General features: G+C 37.3%; 1 protein-coding gene across 11 annotated transcripts in view; it reads left to right on the forward strand.

The window, feature by feature from the left end:
- Positions 1–22456, forward strand: part of KDM4C (lysine demethylase 4C) — a 309184-nt gene that overhangs the window by 252945 nt on the left and 33783 nt on the right. For all 11 annotated transcript variants that reach the window (XM_046905735.1, XM_040655989.2, XM_015280207.4 and 8 more), the window contains one exon: positions 20518–20703. In XM_046905735.1, coding sequence (XP_046761691.1) covers positions 20518–20703 — 186 coding nt within the window. The remainder of the gene's footprint in view (positions 1–20517; positions 20704–22456) is intronic.

Below are 22456 nucleotides of genomic sequence, written 5' to 3' on the forward strand. Positions count from 1 at the left end.
TGATACTCCTTGCAAATTATAGCTTGCAATAAGTAAATATTCTCTTTCTTCTTTTGGGGGTAAGAAAGAGGGAGGAGTCAGCATGGAAGCGGGAAGAGAATTCTACTGGAATAGCTTGTTCTAAGGTGGGAAATAAGACCTATATTCTACCAGGGATGACTGCAATAAGAATGTCCTAGATCTAATTTTGAAACAGAATCAGAAACAGCAGCACCTATTACTGACAAGGGAATGCATGTTAAATTCATTTGGTTTCAGGCCAATAAACCCACTATACTAGTCTATATACTAAGGCTTAGATGTTGGCATCTAGTAGGGTCCAGCTGCCCCGTTCTCAGATACTTCTGCCTTGAGTTTTATGTGGACTTTTCCACAGCAGTATTGAGATAGATTATTGAAAGCAAATCTCCCTTCCCTGGGGTGGGTATTACACCAAGAATAAAGGTAATAACATAACTTTAGTAAAAACAGCAACAACAGAATCAGAGGATTGAACCCTAACTTTGTTAAAAAGCTGGGGAATTACTTTGAACCTGCAGAAAGCATCATAAAACAGAGCTAGCTTGTCTATAAGAAAAACAGTTGAATCTCCCTCTATTGTAGCAGCTAGATTCTCGTCTTGTGTCTCTTTTTTTTTTCCTGTTTTTGCCTGACCAACCTAAATGCTATGCCAACTCAACAGGTGGGAGTAATTAGATGTTTTTTCCTAATGGATAGTTCACCTGAGCAGTCTTGGGAATAAAGAAGAAAAGAGAATGCCTTTCTCTTCCAAACACTCACCCTTCTATTGACACAATTCATTATACCTATATGAATGTGTATCTGTTAGGTATGTGGGTGGACTCTTTGTTTACCATTGAATGCTAAGCTTTTTTATCTTTGAAGAAGCATTGTTGAAGGTTTCTAGATAACCGCTCACAATTGCTTTAGTGGTTAATTACTTTAGCTGGAAAAATGAGCATGTTGTGTTTTTCACAAATGCATGCTGCATTCTTTTGTTGAATATCCTTTTAAGTGGACAATGGAGGTGAATTATCATAATTTCTGGGTTAAAGAACAACAGAATCTTGTATTCAACAACTAACAGTCTTGATATACTCTTAAATACAATATAGAAAGAGCAGTTATTCTAAAACAATGGTAGTACATGAAGTGTCCCTCCTAGGTATGTCCCAAATATCTACAACCCAACTCACAGTAACTATGATGTGCTTGCATAGGCTCAGTACGACCTAACACAAACTTCCTTTCTTCTTGTAACTTCTGTATTTTGCTTTTTTGTCTTTTCTTGAATATGTAAAAAGGTGCATGGCTGCCTTGAATCAGAAGTTACTATTTTCTAAAACTTTATTCCACTAGTGCAGGCTACAGAAAGGCTTATCAAAAAATAGGTTGTGCCAAGATAAAAGAAGGCAGACCTTACCTATTCACTCATCTGTTAGTGTCAGAAGTTTGTTACTTGGATATCTGAACATCTGATTTTTAAATCTTTGACAAGATCAAAAGCTGATTCTTTTTCTTATAAAAGTCAATATGATTACTGAGAAAAAAAATGTGCTAAAGCTTCCAAAAATCAAATGAGCCTTAAATTGGTACAGATTTTATATACACCTGAAAATACATTCTTCTAAACTCCCATGTCCAAGTATCTCTGCAGCTGCTTGTCTGGAGCCAGACTGGATGTGTAATGCTTCCTTGCTTCGTTTGCTTGTATTGGAAAGAACATACATAAGCATGAACTAATAAGGGCACTTACGACATCCTCTGTCAATGCCCATGTGTTAAATCATTGGGAAAGCAATGTTTAGAGTGAGTTGACATGTATGTTTTTCAGAAACAGATCATCCTTTAAAAATATAGTTATATCAGTTTAATGATACTGCATTTTTTTTGAGTAAACTGTCTATCAATCAGTAAAATGAATCAGGTGCTCTTGAATAGAAAATACACTGAATTTATGTATGTAAAAAACTGACTGGTTTACCGTATGGAAGGAGTTTTTTATCCTTTGTTTCATTTTCAGTCAGTATCTGAATCTGATATTTTTTTAGGGACATTTCATTATTCAAAGTTTGAACATAGTTACATATTTTGAAAAGAAGTGACTATGAAATCTACATACAGTTACTTGAAATAGTCTGGCTATAGCAAAAGTAGCATCCTTCAATATTCTGGTCAGACCATTTGGTTTTCAGACACAAAAAAAGTCTTGATAAAAATTCACTGTGGCATGAAACAGTTTTAAACATTTTAGCAGACACATTGTTCAAGATGGGCAGTTGGGGTCTTGCCTTGGACTTGCAGAAATTGTGGAACTATTACATATGCTACTACAATGGTAGAATGTGAATGAGCTACTCTGATTCCACTGCAGTAAACATGTGTGAATGCCAAAATAAATATGAAGTATTTCTGTATATTCAGTGGAAACTTACTGGTGTGTAATTCAGTGAACTTTCTTCCTCATGCAGCTTTGAAAAATGAGAGGATAATCATCCCAAAATTTATTTAAAATACGTATTGTTTATTATTTGATGGTTGGTTTGAGATTTTTTTGTTGGTGGTGGTGGTTTTTTTTTGGCAGTTGATTTTTCCCAGTGAGGAAGCCTTGTATGCAACCATACATATATATATCTATATATACAACTAGTGGAACTGTTGTACTGGATTTATTTGCTACTTGTTAGGTTGTTTTTTTTTTTCCCCACAATTCCTGAGTTGAGAAATCAGTGAAAATATATGTGGAGAAATTATACCTACTCATAGAAAAGCATTATTTGTCTCCAGAATACTGCCACGAACAAAAATAATGCCCAGCCAGTGTGCAATGAACTGTGCTTATTCTAAACCCAAAATTTCTAAGCTATTTAAGTTTAAATGGCATTAGTGAGAGTGCTGAAATACATTCTGTGTTTTTTTTTTTCACTAATAGGAGCCACAGTAATCTCTTAATTACACCTTTTGCAGCTCTATTCACTGTCCATTGGTCATTAATAATGCAAAATCCACTCAGCATGGGAGGACTATTAGACTTAGGAACTGAGTTGTGTAGAAATGCATAGAAATTACCCTAACACTGAGGAAGGACTTAAATTATACTGAACAAGTACAAAACAAACAAACAAACAAACAAAAAAACATTCCTTTCATACCACCACTTCTTTTTTAAATAATGGCTGTTTAGTATACCTTCTTTGTAGAAGAATTTCTTGTTTGCCTATGGTTACCATAGGATTTACAAGTTTAAATGATAATATTTGATTGGATATTTACAACTACTTTTGTAGCCTTGGCTTTAGTCCCTGAGCAAACAGCTTCAATAAATTAAGCTTTTATGCATCATATTATGCCTTGTAGCATCTCTTAGGGGTTTTAGTAAGTATATTTGAAGAGAATATTAGAAATTCAGTTAGAAAAATGCATCTAAGGACAAAAAAGTTGCTCAAACTTTTACATAAACGGTAGATAAAAGGTTTCTGCACACAGGCATATTTTGCACTAATTAATGATAGGACTGTGTTGCTTATTTCAAACTATGATCATGTGACATTGCAAAATAATATGTATTTTTAATTAAAATGTTCCTAGACTTTACTTAGTTCTTCTCTTTTTCTGTAACCCATTTTTGAGAAGATTTTGTGTCTGACAAATTATGGAGGTCATTAAGTTGGAAGAAAAGGATTACCAGTTTTCCTCATATTGCTGTTGATAGTTGATGGAAAAATAATGGTATAAAGAGGAATCTTCAATGATAGCAAAGATCCTGTTAAGGTTAAAAGATATTAGACCTGAGTTCATAGACAGAATGAAAAAGATTCAGGTTTAGATGACCTCAGCTAATGAAAACAGTACATTAGAGATAAAAATTAACCGGGGAACATCTCTGGAAATGCTCACATCAAGCATTGTGACCTTAGATGTGTCCTTTCAGAAATATGTTAAATAAAATGAAACATGTTAATGAGTCTCTGGAATTCATTTGCAAACCACTTTGTTAACTCCATCAGTCTATTCTGTGAAGTATTTGATTGTAAATCATTGTTACTTATAAAAGATATTGAGTTAAGCTAAAACGTGTAGGATAGCTTTGAATTAAAAAACAACAGTGACAGTAAACAATCTGTACAGCAAAGGTGGCCTAAAAATAAAGAAAAACAATGCAAATACAAAAGAAATCCATCTTTCTGTGCAGAAACTGTGTGTAATTGAACACTGCTGTTGTAGATGAGACATTATGATGTGAGCACGTGAGAAAGCACCCATTTCTTTTGTCCATTTTCAGTTCAAGAGTTAATCAAACTGATGCAGCCCAGTCTCAAAAAATTCTTATGGAGTAGTTCGGACAGTCATGACTTCTGGCAGTAGAAATGCAGTGGCAGCAATAGCTGAAGATATTTCCATACTGTATTAGCTGTCCCAGAAATCTCAGCTGTTTTTGTGCAGGGCATTAGCATGATCCCATAATGCACCCTTTATCACTCCACAAAAAATTTCAGTAAAGTAATTCTGTTCAAACCAAATATGCCTGATTGCTGATAGCTAAAACTGTCACTACTTGGTTGTCATTCATTTTCAGCTCTAGATCACACAGTACTTTAGATCCAGTACCTCCAGGGCAAAATTGCGTAGAAGGAAAATAGGATTACTAGTTGTATTTTAAAGAATGAATGTAAATGCATATGATTTGTAAAAACTTCACATTCTGGGAAAGCAGAGTTTTCCTTTTCCTTCTGAATTGTTTTTGGCCTTAGCCTTTCTTGTATTTAATGACAAATGTATCTGGAAGCTTAATGTGGTCTTTCAATAACGGTTTCTCTGCACAACCTTCCTAAAGGCCTACAGACTGCTTGTTAATCACAATCACAATCACACACGCACACACGCCCAATAAATAAATAAATAAATAAATAAATAAATAAGTAAAACAATAAAGTAAAACGAATGAAACAAAAATGAGTATTTGAAAGTAACAGTGAAAGCAGGAGAAAATACACTTTGAATTCTAAATATAAAAAAGATTCTGTGCTCATCTTCTTCTGTTGCAAATAGTTCTATAAAAAGTTAGTCATTGAACAGGAATGACTTTCATGTGTCATTCCCTGATGTGGCCTCCTCACTGCTGAAGAGTGAGGTTAAAGATGAAAGGTGAGCCATGCTTCTGGATATTTATTACTGCTTCACTAGTGTGAAATGAGGAAATGACAGTTATGTAATCTACAGACTTGACTGATCTACAGGATTTGCAGAGTCAAGAGGAGCTCCCTTACTATGATTGCTTCCAGTGCTGTTTTTTGTTTGTTTGTTTGTTTTGTTTCTTTTTTTTTTTTCTTTGCTCCGGAATACAGATACATATCATTATTTGTGATCTCAGTCTATGGAGAGCTCTCAGAAGGGAATAGGATTTTGTCCCAGTAATGCTGAACCATGCATATCATGTGGGAATATTTGTACCATTTGTGCCCCTGTCAAGCAGAAATCACAGAGGTTTACTATTCTAAATAGTTATGCAAGTGCCTCCATATCACTTTATTAGCTATACTGTACTGTGATACTTCAGATATTCAAATGCTCTGTGTAATGCTTTCTTTGTACTGAGGCCCTTTACTGTGTACAGTAAGAGGAGAATGTATTGGGTAAAGGAATCTTTTGTTTCCTGCCTCACTACCTGCATTAGTATTCAGAATTTTTTAGAAATCAGGCATGGAACTGCTGGTTCATTAAAATTGATATTCAGGAGCTAGAGAAAATACTAGTTTTTGCTTTAAAATATTATACTTATTCCATTTTAGTAATTTATCATATGCTTAGGCATATGAATGACATGTTCAAGTCAATGTTCAAAGTTCAAATTAGATTGTTTTTTAATAAATGATTTAATTGTGGACAAGTTTTAAAATACCTTTTTGATGAAAGACAAATGTTCAGAAATTCACTGAATAGTTGGCAGGGCTATATTAGCAAATTTTTGTTTTATTTCTTTCTGAAATTGTTAGCTATGGCCTTTTGTATGACATGTCTTCAGGTTGAGAGATGTAATTCCTTCCTTGACCAGACTTCTATAATATATTATGCTATAAAGGCACAATGAAGCATCTTTTAATGGTCCATTAATACAAGAGCTGAATGCACTGTGTGAGGAGAAAGAATGTCTTCCAGAAGTCAAGTTTTGAAAATTGGTATAAAAAGTCAAACTCTGTGCTAGTGTTCTTATCATAGAAACATTAAATCTTTAAGGTTGGAAAAGACCACTAAGATTATCGAGTCCAATCAAAGACCTGTCACCACCTTGCTCACTAAACCGTGTCCCTAAGTGCCATATCTACACGTTTATTGAACACCTCCAGGGACAGTGACTTTACCACTTCCCTGGGCAGATTGTTCCAATGCATTTCCACTTTCAGAGAAGGAATTTTTGCCTAATATCTAACTTGAACCACTCCTGGCACAACGTAAGGCCACTAACCCCTTACATTGCTACAATATCCTTTCAGGCAGTTGTGGAGAGTGATAAGGTCTCCCCTGAGCCTTCTCTTTTCCAGACTAAAGAATCCTAGTTCCCTCAGCTGCTTTTCATAAGACTTGTGCTCCAGACCCTTCACCAGCTGTGTTGTCCTTCTCTGAACATGTGCCAGGGCCTTGATGTCTTCTTGTACTGAGGGGCGATTAAGTGTACACAGCACTCAATGTGAGGGCTCACCAGAGCTGAGAATAGGGGGACAGTCATCTCCCTTGTCCTTCTGGCTACACTGTTTCTGATACAAGCCAGGATTCTGTTAACTTTCTTGACCACCTGAGCACGCTTGATGGCTCATGTTCATCTGATTGTCAGCTAATGGTGTTTTTCTCCACACGGCTTTCCAGCCACCATTCCTCAAGCCTGTGGCACTGCGTGGCATTGTTGTGGCCAAAGTGCAGCACATGGTCTCGTTGATCAGTTGGCCTCAGCCCATCAATCCAGCCTATCCACATACCTCTATAGGGCCTTCCTGTCCCCAGGCAGATCAACACTTGGTGTCATCTACAGGTGCGCTCAATCCCCTCATACAGATCATTAGCAAAGGTATTAAAAAGGGCCAGCTTCAGTGCTAACGCTTGAGTCACACCACCAGTGACCATTTGCTAGCTGTATTTAACTCCATTCGCTACCACTCTCTGGGCCTGGCTGTCCAGCCAGTTTTCCTTGTAACTTGTTAAATGTTAGAACTTTGTACTTATGTTTCTGCTATGGCATGAAACCTCTTCTATCACCATGTGTGATAGAAGAGATAGAAGAAGAAGAAAAGAATCCTGCATAACCACCGTACAGGAATGAGGCTCATAACCGAGGCTTTGCAATTTAATGAATTACTTTCGTGGTAAGAAATGTTACTTTCTGGGAAAAAAACAATAAAGTATACAACCAGATAGTAAACACTCTATACTGAAGATGATCTGAAATGAACTCCCTTAGACTGAATAGAAGTCTACACTCTGGCCAGGAGAAATGTACTTTTTTGCTATATCCTTAGGTAATATATTTTCACTGGTCTTAAGTGCTGCAGTGGGAGAGAGTACATCTTGACCCTTTGTAACAGTCCTTGCTAAATAGTAACACTAAACAAATCAATTACATGTCCATCAGGGATGTGGAATGGTTTCCAGTGTGGGAAATGTCAAAGATAAACACGTGAGGAAAATCCAACCCCTCTGTAGTCCTAATCGTTGTGCCTGAATATCTGGGTGAAGAGGAAAACAAACAATAAATTGAAAATATAAAAAGTAAACATATACATTTTATTATTCATCAGACTCTAGTTAAATACTGAAAATAGCTGTACAAAACATATGTAGCTTGTTCTGAAAGTAAGATCTCCTATTTATCTCCATGAAAATGACAACAAAGAGCCAGCTCTTTGTATGATAGAACAAATTCTCAGCTACAAAACACTATTTTTTAACACAATCACCACCATTAGATGTGCATTTTCACCAATGATAAACAAGAGCCTGCATGCTTTTGCTCCTAAAAACCTACACCAGAGGTGACCCACTGTTGATGTTCCCAGTGCTGAAATGCACCACCATTCCCTCACTGTGCTCATATCCATTGTTTGGTCTCCAGAAACGCTCAGTAAGCAGTGATGAATGTCAGTGGATGTCATTTTTTCTGCATGGAGGAATTCAGTGACACACCTTTGTTTCATACACACATCCATGGCAGATAGCATTTTTTCTGGTTGCCCCTTTGCTGCCATCTGTCTCACGATGACAAAATGGAATACTGGCAAAAAGGTTCATCCTCTACTGCCAAACCACCAACATTCGCCTCTGCATGGACCAACATAACAAAATAGGAAGCATTACATTTGATTCAGCTCTTGTATATATTGTATGAGAGGTAGTTTGCTTCTTGGCCTTTTTGGTGAAGGTTGAGTGTTGTGTCATCTGTGGTGTATCATTCTGTTGCAAGTAACTAAGATATTATTAGGATAATAATCTGTATTATAATCAGGTTTGATATTAGGAAAAACTTTTTTGACAGAGTGGTCAGGCACTGGAATGGGCTGCCCAGGGAGGTGGTTGAGTCACTGTCACTGGAGATGTTGAAGGAACATTTAGATGTTGTACTGTGGGACATGGTTTAATGGGGAAATATTGGTGGTAGATGAATGATTGGACTCGATGATCATAGAGGTCTTTTCCGATCTTGGTGATTCTGTGATTCTGTGATTATTCAGGTTATGTTTGAACTGCATTTTTTCAGTTTTCTATGTGCTTTTAGAGTATATTTTATATTGCAGTAAGTAGACAAGATTCTAAGCTTCCACTTACTTCAAATTAAGCTGATACTGTAGTAATCACAGACCATTGTAATGCTAGCTCATGATTCTAATGTAAAAGCTTTCCATTCCAACCTATGTTCTTGTGTAAATTTCCATACATGCCATAGTTTGGGTAAAGCTTCCAGTGTGAACTTCTGCGAATTTGACATTACATGTAAGACATGTTAGATCCACATGTGATGTTTTTTTCAGTACTGAACAATTTTTAGACAGAGATATAGAGTGATCTAAGCTCACAGCAGATTATTGTGAAAGTGAAGGATACCTATCACTACATAAGTTTGTCAAAATCATATTATTAGAACCACAGAGAAATACAGGAACAAAATTTATGTTCTGACTTGCAGGACATTAATCTGTCCTTCAGCAATCTCCCTTGCTTTCTCTTGGGCTGCAGTAACATCTATAGCAAGGAAGAAACCCTACAGTAACTAGGTATTTGATCTATTTTTTTGTTCATCTTGGATGCTAATTATGCTTCGCATATGAAAAATACCTGTAATCAGAGTTCTTAGGACAAAAGAGTTTAAATTTGTATGCATTTAATGCAGTAATAATAATAGTAATGATAATAATAATAATGAAGGCTTACTTTTGGAAAACTGTGAAGCTAAAAGCAAAAATATTTTTTTAAAAATGTTAGTTTAGCTAACATTAACTTTTTTCTTTCTTAGGAGCTTCCATGAAAAAAGGATGTTTTCTAATGAACACAGAACACATTATGTGTGAAATTTAGGTTAATTTAGCTTAACAGTTTATGTAAAAAAACAGCCATGTATTTCACCTTTCCCCACTTCACTTTTCCTCTATTTTCTTCTTTCCTCTTTATCCCTTTTCCCCGGTTTTCATTCTGTTTCCATTTTTTTCCTTTTCATTCCTTTACACCCCACTTTTTTTGTGTGCCTTCTACTTTCTCCTTTTCCTCCTTTACTTTCTCTCTTTCTTTGCTCCTTTTTTCCTATAAACATGAAAAATTCTCAGTCTCTTCCCATGTCTCAGCAAGATAAATGAACTAATTTAAAATATTTTCCATGCCTCATCTGTCCACTCCACAAGCTGTCAATGAGCATGGATTGGAAGCTTTCATGCCAATAGTCCACATCGAGCAGTTGTATTATTTTGAAATAAGAATGTTGTTTCCATGGCAAACTTGGAACTCTTGGACTGTGCTGACATCCACATACTTTTGAGGTTATGCAAGAAAGATGATACTTGATGAGATTTTTTGATGCAGGGGGTCATTTGTCTACCTGACCAAGTTAAATTCATCATATTGTTCTTTTGTTTTATATCTGCTGTGAAAAAGCAATGGGAGGAAACAAAAGATGAGGAAAAAATAACATGTTTAGAATACAATTTCAGTTTTTGCTTCTGCATTTTTGGTGAGACTGTTTCAACCATCAATTATATGAATAGTTAATATGTTTAGTTTTAAGGGAGAGTTATTGTTTGGCAGATTTTTGTAATGACTGAAAAACACAAGGTGTTGCTCACCCTGTTCACAGTAGGGTCAACGTAGTCTAAATATTTGATAAGTGATGTTAATGCATGAGCTAGAAATGAGGGAAATGTAAAAAAAAAGTATGTTTCTGTGATACTACACGCTGATTCATTTTAGATTGTGGAATTTTTTAAATTTCGTATACTTAATACATTTTAGTTTGTCTTTAAAAGAATGTTATACCTTTTCTGTACTGCCTTCTCACTTTTGGCTGTTCACAGATGACACTATTTACCAGTGAGGTATAATGTTAACCTCAGTTTTGCTGAAAAATAGCCTGGCTTTTGGCTGAAGGCTTAATGAATAATCGTTTCTTTATAAGTTAAGCTGTCACCCAAGATTTTCGGAACTGAAAAAAAATACACCTTACTCTGAGACCGTGATGCTGATGTTCATGTTTAAATGCTGTGTGCCTTGAACTCTTCCCAAAATTGGAAAGCAAACAACTCAGAACCCACAGGTACTCCACCCTGGAGTAGTCCTTTTTCTTTTCTTTTTTTTTTTTTTTTTGGTATGTTTGTGTTTTGTATGGAAATATCATGGCTCACTTGCTCAAGTTACTGTAGGGGTGCCAGGTGGTTCCTACCCAGTGGCATAACCTCACTAAACTGCTGTACTTATCCCTTTTTTCTAATAGTACATTCTGTCCACAATAACTTCTCTGCAACGGAGAATAACTTGACAAGCAGCTGTGTCCTCACTCAGCGTGCTTCACAAGCATAATATTTTCCTTCCCAGAGGCAAAGTGCATTCACCTATGTAATTGGCCATGAACCCTTCTTGCCCAGAGGACATGTACTGAAGTCCATTCCCATTTTCTAATCTTTTAAGACACAAGACAGCATGTTACTGTCATGCTAGTAGGTAGATGAAACTTTGATATGTGTACTTGTATTGTCATTAGAGGTTTCTGTTTGAGCTTGACAAGATTCTCATTTCTGAACATTTGAACATGCATGTCTTCAATTCTACAGAATTGCTTTTTTAGTTTATTTTGTTTTATACTAAACAAAGAGTGTATCTTTTTAGTTTATTGACATCAGCATATAGACGAGTTATCCTAAAATATGGAGAAAATGGGCAATCCATTATATAAGAGGTGGTAGTACCTTTATTTTGATAATGACTTTCTTTGCATATTTTCATTTCAGTAAATCGCTTGCAGGATATTGCTAAGTATATAATCCTTTCAGTGCCACATCACAGTGTTCTAGTTTTAACTGCTCTCTTATTAGAATGTAAAATTCTCTATGTGTGTTCGTATGTATTCACATGAAGCACTATAAAATAAACCATGCAGAGAGAGTGATCTCTTGTGCACTGTCTGTAAATAATGATACCACTTTTTAGCTCAGTGCTTTGCATTAAATGACAATTCATGAAGAGGTGGAGCCTGAAATGGCCATGCAATTTCTTAAAATAATTTACTCATTGTCTATTCAAGAATTTTCTGAGTTAGCAATTTCTACATGTCTTCTATAACTCTTTACTTTGGGTAGTCATGCTCTGTCTGTTTCCAAGCCTGACTAATACAAAGTCTGTCACTAGAATTTATCTTGATGGTAATGATCCTACATGAGGAAAGCTGGAATCATCTCTGCAGAAAAAGTCTTGTGGATCATGGTGGATGAGATGTTGAAAATAGATACCTTTGCAGCAGAGATGGCTAAATGCCATCCTCAGCCAGCAGGCCCCAGCAGTTGGTCCACTCTTTCCTTCTGTTCGATGGCTCCACATTACAAGAAAGGTAATACCTTTCTGAAGTAAGCCCAGTGGAAGTTCACTGAGGTGGCTTCGGCTGGAGCACAGGACATAGAAGGAGAGGCTGAAGAAGTCTGTTCAACCTGAGGAGGAGCTGCCTTTTTGCAGAGATCTTAATGCTGAAATAGCATCCTGGAAATAAATACAAAGAAATTACTTCCATAAATATTAAATATAGTATACTCATGGGTGTTGTGGTGAGTAATGCTATGTGGGCAGCAGTTTGAGCTCTAATAAGGTCTTTTGTTTCTTTTTGCCTCAAAAGTTTATGTTTTACTAGTTAAGAAGGCTACATAGACCTTATCAGGTACTTTGTAAAATAAGAACCTATTGATCAAGCATTCTGTTTTCTTTGATTGTCTTTTAAACTATGGTGTGGGGACTTTTCTATTGCAGTCACACAATTTGTGTTTCAGAAGATCTAAGTTTTTGTTGGTTTGTTTAATGTTTTAAAAATTCTATGATAAATGTTTGTCTTTTATTTCCTTTGAAGTGCAATCTATTGGAATTTCAGCAGTTTCATTGAAACAATACATGTATATGTATCTATTCATACTTTCAGTAAATCAAGCTCAAGGAGGGAATGTTTACATTAGATATTAGGGAGAAGTTCTTCACAGAGAGTAGTGAGGTGCTGGAACAGAGAGGCTATGGATACTCCGTCCCTGGAGGTGTTCAAGGCCAGGATGGATGGAGTCCTGGGCAACCTTGTCTAGTACCAGATCTGGAGGACGGCAGCCCTGCCTGTGGCCAGGGGTTTGGAGCTTGATGATCCTTGAGGTCCCTTCCAACCCAAACCATTCTATGATTCTGCGATTCTACGATTAAATCCCTTACCAGCTCTTAAAACTTTGTATTAAAGCAGTATGTATATTTGCTGCAATTTCATTATCTTTGCCTGCTTCAATCAAAATTAAATAAAATAATTTCAAATTCATGACTAGCAAGTTCACTCATTCAGAGTGGACCTAAAACTACATTATTTCAAAGGTATTAGAAAATAATTGTTTCTTATTGATGCTACATGATGTCATGTTTACTTGTCTCCTGGAAAATATAATTAAAACAATTTCACCTATATTTAGATATTATTGATCATTATTTTGGAATATCCCACACTTCAGCCATGCTAAGCAGTAGGAAATTACAAACCATTTGCTTCAATCAAGATGCTGGCTTTTATGTTTGAAATACCAGAAGGATGACAAATAGTCTGTTGTCTCTTTATCTACCAACTTTCTTGGTGTTACATTGCTGTCTGTGAAAGTGTTGAACAAAGAAGTGGAGTAGATGATGAATGATCTGAAAAACTCTTTTTCTTTACACATTCTGATTCTAAACTCTGTCAGTTTCATAGCTTTAGTATTCAGCGTGGTTTAAATTAATCAGGAATAGAAGAAAAGATAAAAAGAAAAAAGCAGTGGGTTGATTCCACAGAACCACACTATGCTCTCAGCCAAAATTAAGTGCTGACTTTGTATTCTGAAAGATGTTTGGGGAGGAAACTTGCTCACTGATCATAGAATCATAGAGCTTCCTTACATAAATCATTCTTCTTGCAAAGGTATAGAAATACTTTGGGTAGAAATCAGTACTCCAGATTGTTTCCTAAAATCCAGTCCCTCCCCTTTGCCACAACCATCAAATTGTACTTCCTTTCATAAATCCTTGCTTCAGAAAGCAGTGTTACTGTGCTTAATTCATGATCCTGTTAGGGACTGGATATATATATATATATATATATATATATTTGGTAAATATTACTATATTCGAGAGTAGTAATATCAGATTGTTTACGTAAGAATGCATAAAAATCATTATGCAAGCTATCAGCAGTCTGTCTTCAGCAAAATACTGTCATCCAGTTTTCTCAGAATGAGTTCTTTAAAATCCATTCTGTTTATATATTTGCAACCTGTTAATATTAAAGAGCTGTTCCATGATTATGAAATCCATTTATAAGTGAATATTTTTCACTTTGGGAGCAAAAAGAGGTCATTTCACCATCTAGAAAATTGCAGTGCATTGTTCTGTCCTATATTCTTAATCTCCAGTTATATAAACAATTTTATTTATTCTCCAATTCATTTTGCATCTGGATCTCTGATTAAGATTGATCCTGAGCCACCTCCCCCACTGTCTCTGCCGTAATATCTAGGAAACATTAACTCAAAATGACGTTCTTGTTAGCTATCTAGACTGTTGAATTTACTTGATCTGGTAGGGACTCTCTGTAGGCTAGTGGAGAACTATCAGATGGATATGTTGGACATAGGTTTATTTTAGCAAATGTGTATGTGTCAAACTTTTTAATTTCACAAGTAGAAAGCTTACGTATCTAAATACGAGGTTAACTCGGGCAGAAGGGTATTAAGTTTCTATCCTCTGCAAGATTGATTAAAGTTCACTTTCATTCTAAGTAATACTTTGAAACTTAGAAACATCAGACTTCAGACAAGGGCAGAGAATGAGGGTGAAACCTCCATCTTTACAACTGTTGATTCCTTCTCCTCTCAGAATTTTAATGTCTTTTCCAGTTGTCACATCATATCTCTTCTTTTTTCTTGATTATATTTTTTAAACAAAGCAGAACAAAGCATTTGTATCACTTTCTTTGGTCATGAAAGACTATACTAAATATAAAAATGTGTCAGCATGGGAACAAAAGATGAAAAAGTCTGTTTGAATTCATATACTGTCCAGCCCCAAATGAGAGAGTAAGAAATACGTTCTCATTTAGAAGCAACAGAGGGAATGACTTACCAGTATGGTCAGACATAGCAGCTAATGTATAGAGTTCGGAACGTAGCTCAGCTAAGTTTCCAAAAGTCTATGCAAAGCAGATTTTTATAGTTTAGGTTTTTTTGTTTTTTTTGTTTTTTTTTTTTTTTTTAATTAATTGAATATTGTAGATCAACTGTTTTATTCTGAAAGATGAAGAAGATTTTTTCATATCTTTGAGTGGGGAAACATTGCCTAATACAGTTATGTGAGTTGTGAAACTGCTGGTATACGTGCCTTTTATTTGTACATATAAATTCATGTGTAGGCTGGAGACACATTGTAAAGCTATTGTAGATCCACATCATTACTTTTACTGCTGTATGATGGACAGAGCATCTTAAAAGTAATGAGAAGTGTTTCACAATTTATCAAACTTGATTGTTCTTTATTCAGAATTTTTCTTATATGCAGAATAAACTTTCAGTTGCATAACATTTGTGTATTTGGTCCCTTAAACAAGTGCAGCCATCAATTTAAGGCATCTGTCACTTCCTGCAGTGAAATACTTCCCTAAGTTACTGCTCATTTACCTACTCAGTGCTGGTTTATTATCATTTCCTCATTCTCTGTATTTTGTTTGATCTGCATTTTTTTTTTTTCAGTCAAAACATGTAGCCATTTCTGTAGATAAAATTAAGAAAAAAATAGTTTTTCCAATGCATTTCTTACTTCACCCTTTCATTCATATTTTGGTTAAGCTGACTTGTGAATTTCTGTAAAAAAGTAAAATATGCGTTTTTCAGTGTCTGGACATTAAAGTATGATAGATTTCAGTTCTGTTTTCATTCTGGAATTCCCATTCTACTGAGTTCTGAATATGTACCTACAAAAACTTCCTTAAGCTCCTTCAGGAAACAGTTGCTTTATGTATCTGAAAATGTCTTTACACAGATGAATACAAACACTCAGTGTGTTATCAGCGTAATCAGTTAGTCCCTGGAACATTTATGTGGATGGTGAAGTCATCTTACTAGTCTTTCAGACCTAATACTGTTACAGCATTCTAATCAGTACTGTTCATTGAACAATGGGCAAAACTTTTAACTACATGTCAAACGCTGCTCTTATTTCTGCTTGTGCAAAGCTATTCAGGCTCTTGGCTTTCAGGGGTTGGCTCTAAAGGCAGAATTTGAAAGTATTTTTCTGTTCAGAGCAATGAATGAACTAGAACGTTGCATGACTGATGAACTTGACAGGTCTAGAGCTTACGGAAATCATAATATCAATCACCAACTGAGTGCCAGAAGCCATGGAAATAAAGAATTGCTAATGCATACAATAAAAATTCTGCAGATTTCTTAAGAATATAGAAATTGATAACCAATAAAACAAAATTATCTATTAACTTGGAAAGAAGCATTTGGTGTGGGTTAATATGAAATGCTTCAAATTATTAATTATACAGTAGAAAATAAATTAAAATTATTCTTAATCCAGCTGCTGGAGTAGGCAGACAAAATCAGTGCTTAACAAATACAGAACACATGGAAGGAATCCCTATACTAACAGTATGCTTTCAGATTATTAAATTCACTATTTCTTTATCAAGTAGAATCTTTTTTTACTGTATTCTAGAGCAGCTGGGCTAATTTTATGATCTTCAATTGCTAACATTGTTTTGTTAGCCATGATGAGAGTTGTCAGAAGGTAATTCACGTATGCAATATAACACAGTTACCTGTAGACATTACCAAAGTAATTATTTGATTTAGCATGTTTGTTAATATCTTCTGGTGGCAAGACACTGTTCTTTTCTTTTTTAATAGCATGGTGGCCTAATTCCCCAAATTTACTTTATTTTGCATGGAGCCATTCATTTGTTTCATATGGGTGGCTTACTGACAAAAACCTTGAGGCAGAGCCAGTAAGAAATCTGAATCACAGCAATAATGACAATGTTTTGATATAGCCTCCATTCTGGGAGAAGGAATAAACGTGGTATGTCTTGGCACTAGTTGGGCTTTTGACATAACATTTTTATAAATGAAATGGGGAATTATGGCCTACATAATTACCTGCACATTAAAATACACAACCAGTAAAAACCAGACTGGAAAAAATGAAAAGGGACATGGAAAGAGCCTTCAGCTGTGGAATTATGTGAAGGCATGAGATAAGTAAAACATTTCTAACTATAACACATTATCTGAGGATATGGTAGAGAGGTCTTTAAACTAGACATGAGGGGGGAAGGGGATAAAACCAGGCCTGCTAGAGATGAGCCTGGGGGAGCGATAATGGGATTAGGGGTGAGACGAGAGGCCCAGCTCAGGTATGTCTATACCAGTGCACGCAGCATGGACAACAAACAAGAAGAGTTAGAAGCCATTGTACAGCAGGCAAGCTATGACCTAGTTGCCACTCCAGAAACATGGTGGGACCACTGCCATGACTGGAGTGCTGCAATGGATGGCTACAAACTCTTCAGGAAGGACAGGCAAGGAAGGAGGTGTGGTGGCGTGGCTCTCTATGTTAAAGAGTGCTTTGAGATTACTGAACTTATGACTGGGGATAATAAGGTTGAATCCTTATGGGTTAAGATTAGGGGTAGAGCTGACAAGGCAGACATCCTGATGGGCGTCTGTTATAGACCGCCAAACCAGGTTGAAGAGACAGATGAATTGTTCTATGAGCAGCTGGCGGAAGCTGCACAATTGCTGGCCCTTGTCCTCATGGGGGACTTCACGTTCCCCGACATATGCTGGGAATACAATTTAGGACAGAAGAAGCAGTCTGGGAAGTTTCTGGAATGTATGGAGGACAACTTCTTGATGCAGATGATAAGAGAACCTACGAGAGGAACTGCCCCATTAGACCTGCTGTTCACAAACAGAGAAGGTCTGGTGGGAGATGTAGAGGTTGGGGGCTGTCTTGGGCAGAGTGACCACAACATGGTAGAGTTCTTGATTCTTGCTGGAGTCAGGAGGGGGAACAGCAAAACTGCTACCTTGGACTTCTGGTGGGCAGACTTTGAATTGTTCAGGAGACTAGTAGGGAGAGTCCTCTGGGGCTGAGTCTTAGAGAGTAAAGGGTACAAGATGGCTGGTTGCTCTTCAAGAAGGAAGTCTTAAAGGCACAGGAGCAGGCTGTCCCCCTGAGCCGCAAAATGAGCTGGTGCGGAAGAAGACCGGCGTGGATGAATAGGGAACTATTCTTGAGGCTCCAGGAGAAAAAGAGAATCTACCTCCTCTGGAAGAAGGGATGGGCAACCCGGAAAGAATTCAAAGAAGTTGTTAAGATGTGCAGGGAGAAAATCAGAAAGGCAAAAGCCCAGCTTGAACTCAGTCTGGCTGCTGGAGTAAAAGGGAACAAGAAACTCTTTTACAAGTATATCAACAGTAAGAGGACGACCAGGGAGAATCTCCATTCTCTACTGGATGAGTCTGGGAATGTGACCACTGAGGATAAGGAAAAGGCAGACATTCTGAGTGCCTTCTTTATATCTGTCTTTAAAAGTCAGACCAGTTATCCTCAGGTTTCTCCACTCTCTGACCTGGCAACCTTGGCTGGGGAGCAGACTAAACCCTCCACAATTCAGGAGGAAACAGTCAGAGACCTGCTACTCCAACTGGACTGCCACAAGTCCATGGGACTGGATGAGATTCACCCGAGAGTGCTGAGGGAACTGGTGGAGGTGATAGCCAAGCCGCTTTCCATCATCTATCAGCGCTCCTTGTTGATGGGTGAGGTCCGAGAAGACTGGAGGCTTGCCAGTGTGACTCCCGTCTACAAGAAGGGCTGCAGGGAGGATCCGGGGAACTACAGGCCTGTTAGCCTGACCTCAGTGCTGGGGAAGATTATGGAGCAGATTGTCTTGAGGGATATCACGTGGCATGTGCAGGACAACAAGGGGATCAGGCCTAGCCAACTTGGGTTCGTGAAGGGCAGGTCCTGCTTGACCAACCTGATCTCCTTCTATGATCTAGTGACCCATCTGGTGGATGAGGGAAAGGCTGTTGATGTAGTCTACCTAGACTTCAGCAAAGCCTTTGACACTGTCTCCCACAGTATTCTCCTGCAGAAGCTGGCAGTCCGTGGCTTGGACAGATACACTCTTGGCTGGGTAAGGAACAGGCTGGAGGGCTGGACCCAGAGAGTGGTGGTGAATGCAGTTAAATCCAGCTGGCAACCAGTCACGAGTGTTGTTCCCCAGGGTCGGTGCTGGGGCCTGTCCTGTTTAATATCTTTATTGATTACCTGGATGAGGGCATTGAGTGCACTCTCAGTAAGTTTGCAGATGACACCAAGCTGGCTGGAAGTGTTGATCTACCTGAGGGTAGCGAGGCCCTGCAGAGGGATCTGGACAGGCTGGATAGCTGGGCTGAAGCCAGTGGGATGGGATTCAATAAGACCAAATGCCAGGTCCTGCACTTTGGCCACAATAACCCCAGGCAATGCTACAGGCTTGGGGCAGAGTGGCTGGAAGACTGTGTAGAGGAAATGGACCTGGGGGTGTTGATTGACACTGGACTGAACATGAGCCAGCAGTGTGCCCAGGTGGCCAAGAAGGCCAATGGCATCCTGGCTTGTATCAGAAATAGTGTGGCCAGCAGGAACAGGGAAGTAATTATCCCCCTGTACTCAGCACTGGTGAGGCTGCACCTCAAGTACTGTGTCCAGTTTTGGGCCCCTCACTGTAAGAAAGACATCAAGGCCCTGGAGCGCGTCCAGAGGAGGGCAACAAAGCTGGTGAGGGGTCTGGAGCACAGGCCTTATGAGGAGCGGCTGAAGGAGCTGGGATTGTTCAGTCTAGAGAAGAGGAGGCACAGGGGAGACCTTATTGCTCTTTATAACTAGCTGAAGGGAGGTTGTAGTGAGCTGGGGGTCAGCCTCTTCTCTCAGGTGACTAGTGATAGGACTAGAGGGAATGGCTTCAAGCTGCGCCAGGGAAGATTCAGGCTGGACGTTAGGAAATACTACTTCTCTGAAAGGGTGGTCAGGCACTGGAGTGGGCTGTCCAGAGAGGTGGTGGAGTCACTGAGCCTGGAGTTGTTCAAAGAGCATTTGGATGTTGTGTTGAGGGACATGGTTTAGCAAGAACCATTGGTGATAGGCGAATGTTTGGACTGGGTGATCCTGAGGGTCTTTTCCAACCTTAGCAATTCTGTGATGCTACGATTCTATGGTAGAAACCATTGCATGAGCATGTTGGATTAGCAATCTTCCAGAATCTATCGATACATGTACTTATTCTAGCTTCAAAGTAGGGGGCTAAGTTAAATGACGTTTGAAAGTCCTGTCTAGCCCTGCTTTTCCATGGGAATACTCTCTTTATTTCTGAATCTTGCTCTTACTTTGTGCAGAATTATATAAAGGTTTTTCAGTTCACCTACCTTAAGAGGTGCAAGTTAATTTCAGAATGGTGTACGGAATTTGAAATTAAACTTCTGCAAGGTTATTTATCAGTTTTCTCACTGTAGAATCAAAACAGATTGTGTTTACATAAAAAGAAACAAAAATGCTACATATCGATTATCATATTATAAAGTTACCTTGCAGTTCATAAAAGTATATTCTTTTGCTATGCACATTATGAAGTATGAAATGTAAGCAGTGAAGCATAAATAATTTTTCAGTCCTAGAGATGCTTGCAGATGCCAGTGGAATTGTGGTAGTATGGTAAATATTCTCTTTATTTTGCTTCTACAGAAATGTATTTTCTGCAGACAGAGAGTTAAGAAAATCTCTGGTGCCTGCATTCAGTGTTCGTATGGACGCTGTCCAGCTTCCTTCCATGTGACCTGTGCTCATGCTGCAGGAGTGCTGATGGAGCCTGATGACTGGCCGTATGTTGTCTACATCACTTGTTTCAGGCACAAGATCAACCAAAATGTGGTAAGGAATTTGTTTAATGGTATGTTAAAAATCAGAATTGCAGACTTAAAGTATGTTTTCAGAGAAAATGAAAGAAGGGATCCACATAATGTATAATGGCTCCATCTAACATATTTTCGTGCATAAAGTATTGAATCTTGAAGGTTTTTTTCTCATTATATTACCTGGTAGAAGTAATACTCGATATGGTAAGAACATTTTTACTGTAGACTCGTTGTTGATTAAGTTGTTTTGACAGCAGCATTGAGTGTCTGAGTTCTCTGTTTTGTTAGCGTGGAATGTATTGAAAATACCCAGATGACAATATCTTTCAAATAGTCACAGATACTAAGTGATGTAGTTTATATGTAAGTTCTTTGTGCCACAGCCAAACAATGCCATACAAATATCCAATTATAATCATTATTTCATCTGGAAAAGCAACAGTGATGTGTCATGAAAATTCATATTATTTCTCTATCTTTTTATTTCTAGCCTATGCTGAGGAGGAACTTTTGATTTTAGATGAGACACAGGAAGAATTAGTTATTACCGTCTCATAGGTTTAATATCTTTTATCGTAATGAATTGTTACTTATTTCAGTGGAAAGAAATGTCACAATGTATCTTGGGCTTTTAAAAGTGTACTTTCTTTCCTGGCAAACTAGAAGAACTTAATGTAGTCTCATTGGAGGAAATAACTTGATACATTGGTCAAGCTGAAAATTCTCAAGTTTCAAACTCTTTATTTTAATATTTATTTAGTCTCCTTTATACACTAAAATTGAAATAAACCCATTTGGTGTATGTATAATGTATATCTTTCTTTCAAGAGATTGTTGGCGAATCTTTGATCTTAACAAGACTACTGGAGAGTAAGATCTCCTTTTCAGTATAATACAATGCCTCGCAGCTAGAGTGATGAGCCAGTCCTGAGTTTCAGTCTGCTGATAGTTCATAAAAAGTCAAATGAATCGTATGTCCCTTTCTGAAATTTCCCCAGAAATGATATGTGTAATAAAGGTTTTTGTTTTCCAGAAAAAAGTAAACATATGAAACCAGTATACTTTGCATGGTTGTTATGTCTTCATACACTTTTTATGAAAATAAGTTTGGTTTAAAACACAAGTAAACTGCAACCTCTATCTTTACTGGTAACTTGAAGTCCTAGGCTTGTTTAGAAAATTTTACTTACTAGCTGAAAATTACTGGGCCAAAGCAAGGCCAATAAATATACGGCTGTTCTTCCTAAATGTTTTATTTATATTTCTTTTCAGACTCACTACCATTACTCTAGGTAGTGAGATATTCATCAGTAGCTGGAAAGTCATTCCTTGATCAGATAAGCTTTTCTTCAATATGCTTTTTTTCGTATCCACTTCATGTACATGTTGTGGATACTGCTCTAGCCCCTTAGTTTTTCCAGACTTCCTGTAAAGTGTCTGCCTATTAGATTGGGATACTCCTTATTTTCCCCCAGAATGGCATGTTATTTTCTTCACCTATTCTTTTTTATGATATTAAATGTTCTGAAGTTATGGATTATTTCTTCTGTGTTTGTAGAGTCACAAAACAAATGGTGCATCTATCCTAAACAGACTTCTTTTCTTTTCTTTTCTTTTCTTTTCTTTTCTTTTCTTTTCTTTTCTTTTCTTTTCTTTTCTTTTCTTTTCTTTTCTTTTCTTTTCTTTTCTTTTCTTTTCTTTTCTTTTCTTTTCTTTTCTTTTCTTTTCTTTTCTTTTCTTTTCTTTTCTTTTCTTTTCTTTTCTTTTCT

Source organism: Gallus gallus, chromosome Z (assembly GCF_016699485.2).
Source record: "Gallus gallus isolate bGalGal1 chromosome Z, bGalGal1.mat.broiler.GRCg7b, whole genome shotgun sequence".
Lineage (NCBI taxonomy): Eukaryota > Metazoa > Chordata > Aves > Galliformes > Phasianidae > Gallus > Gallus gallus.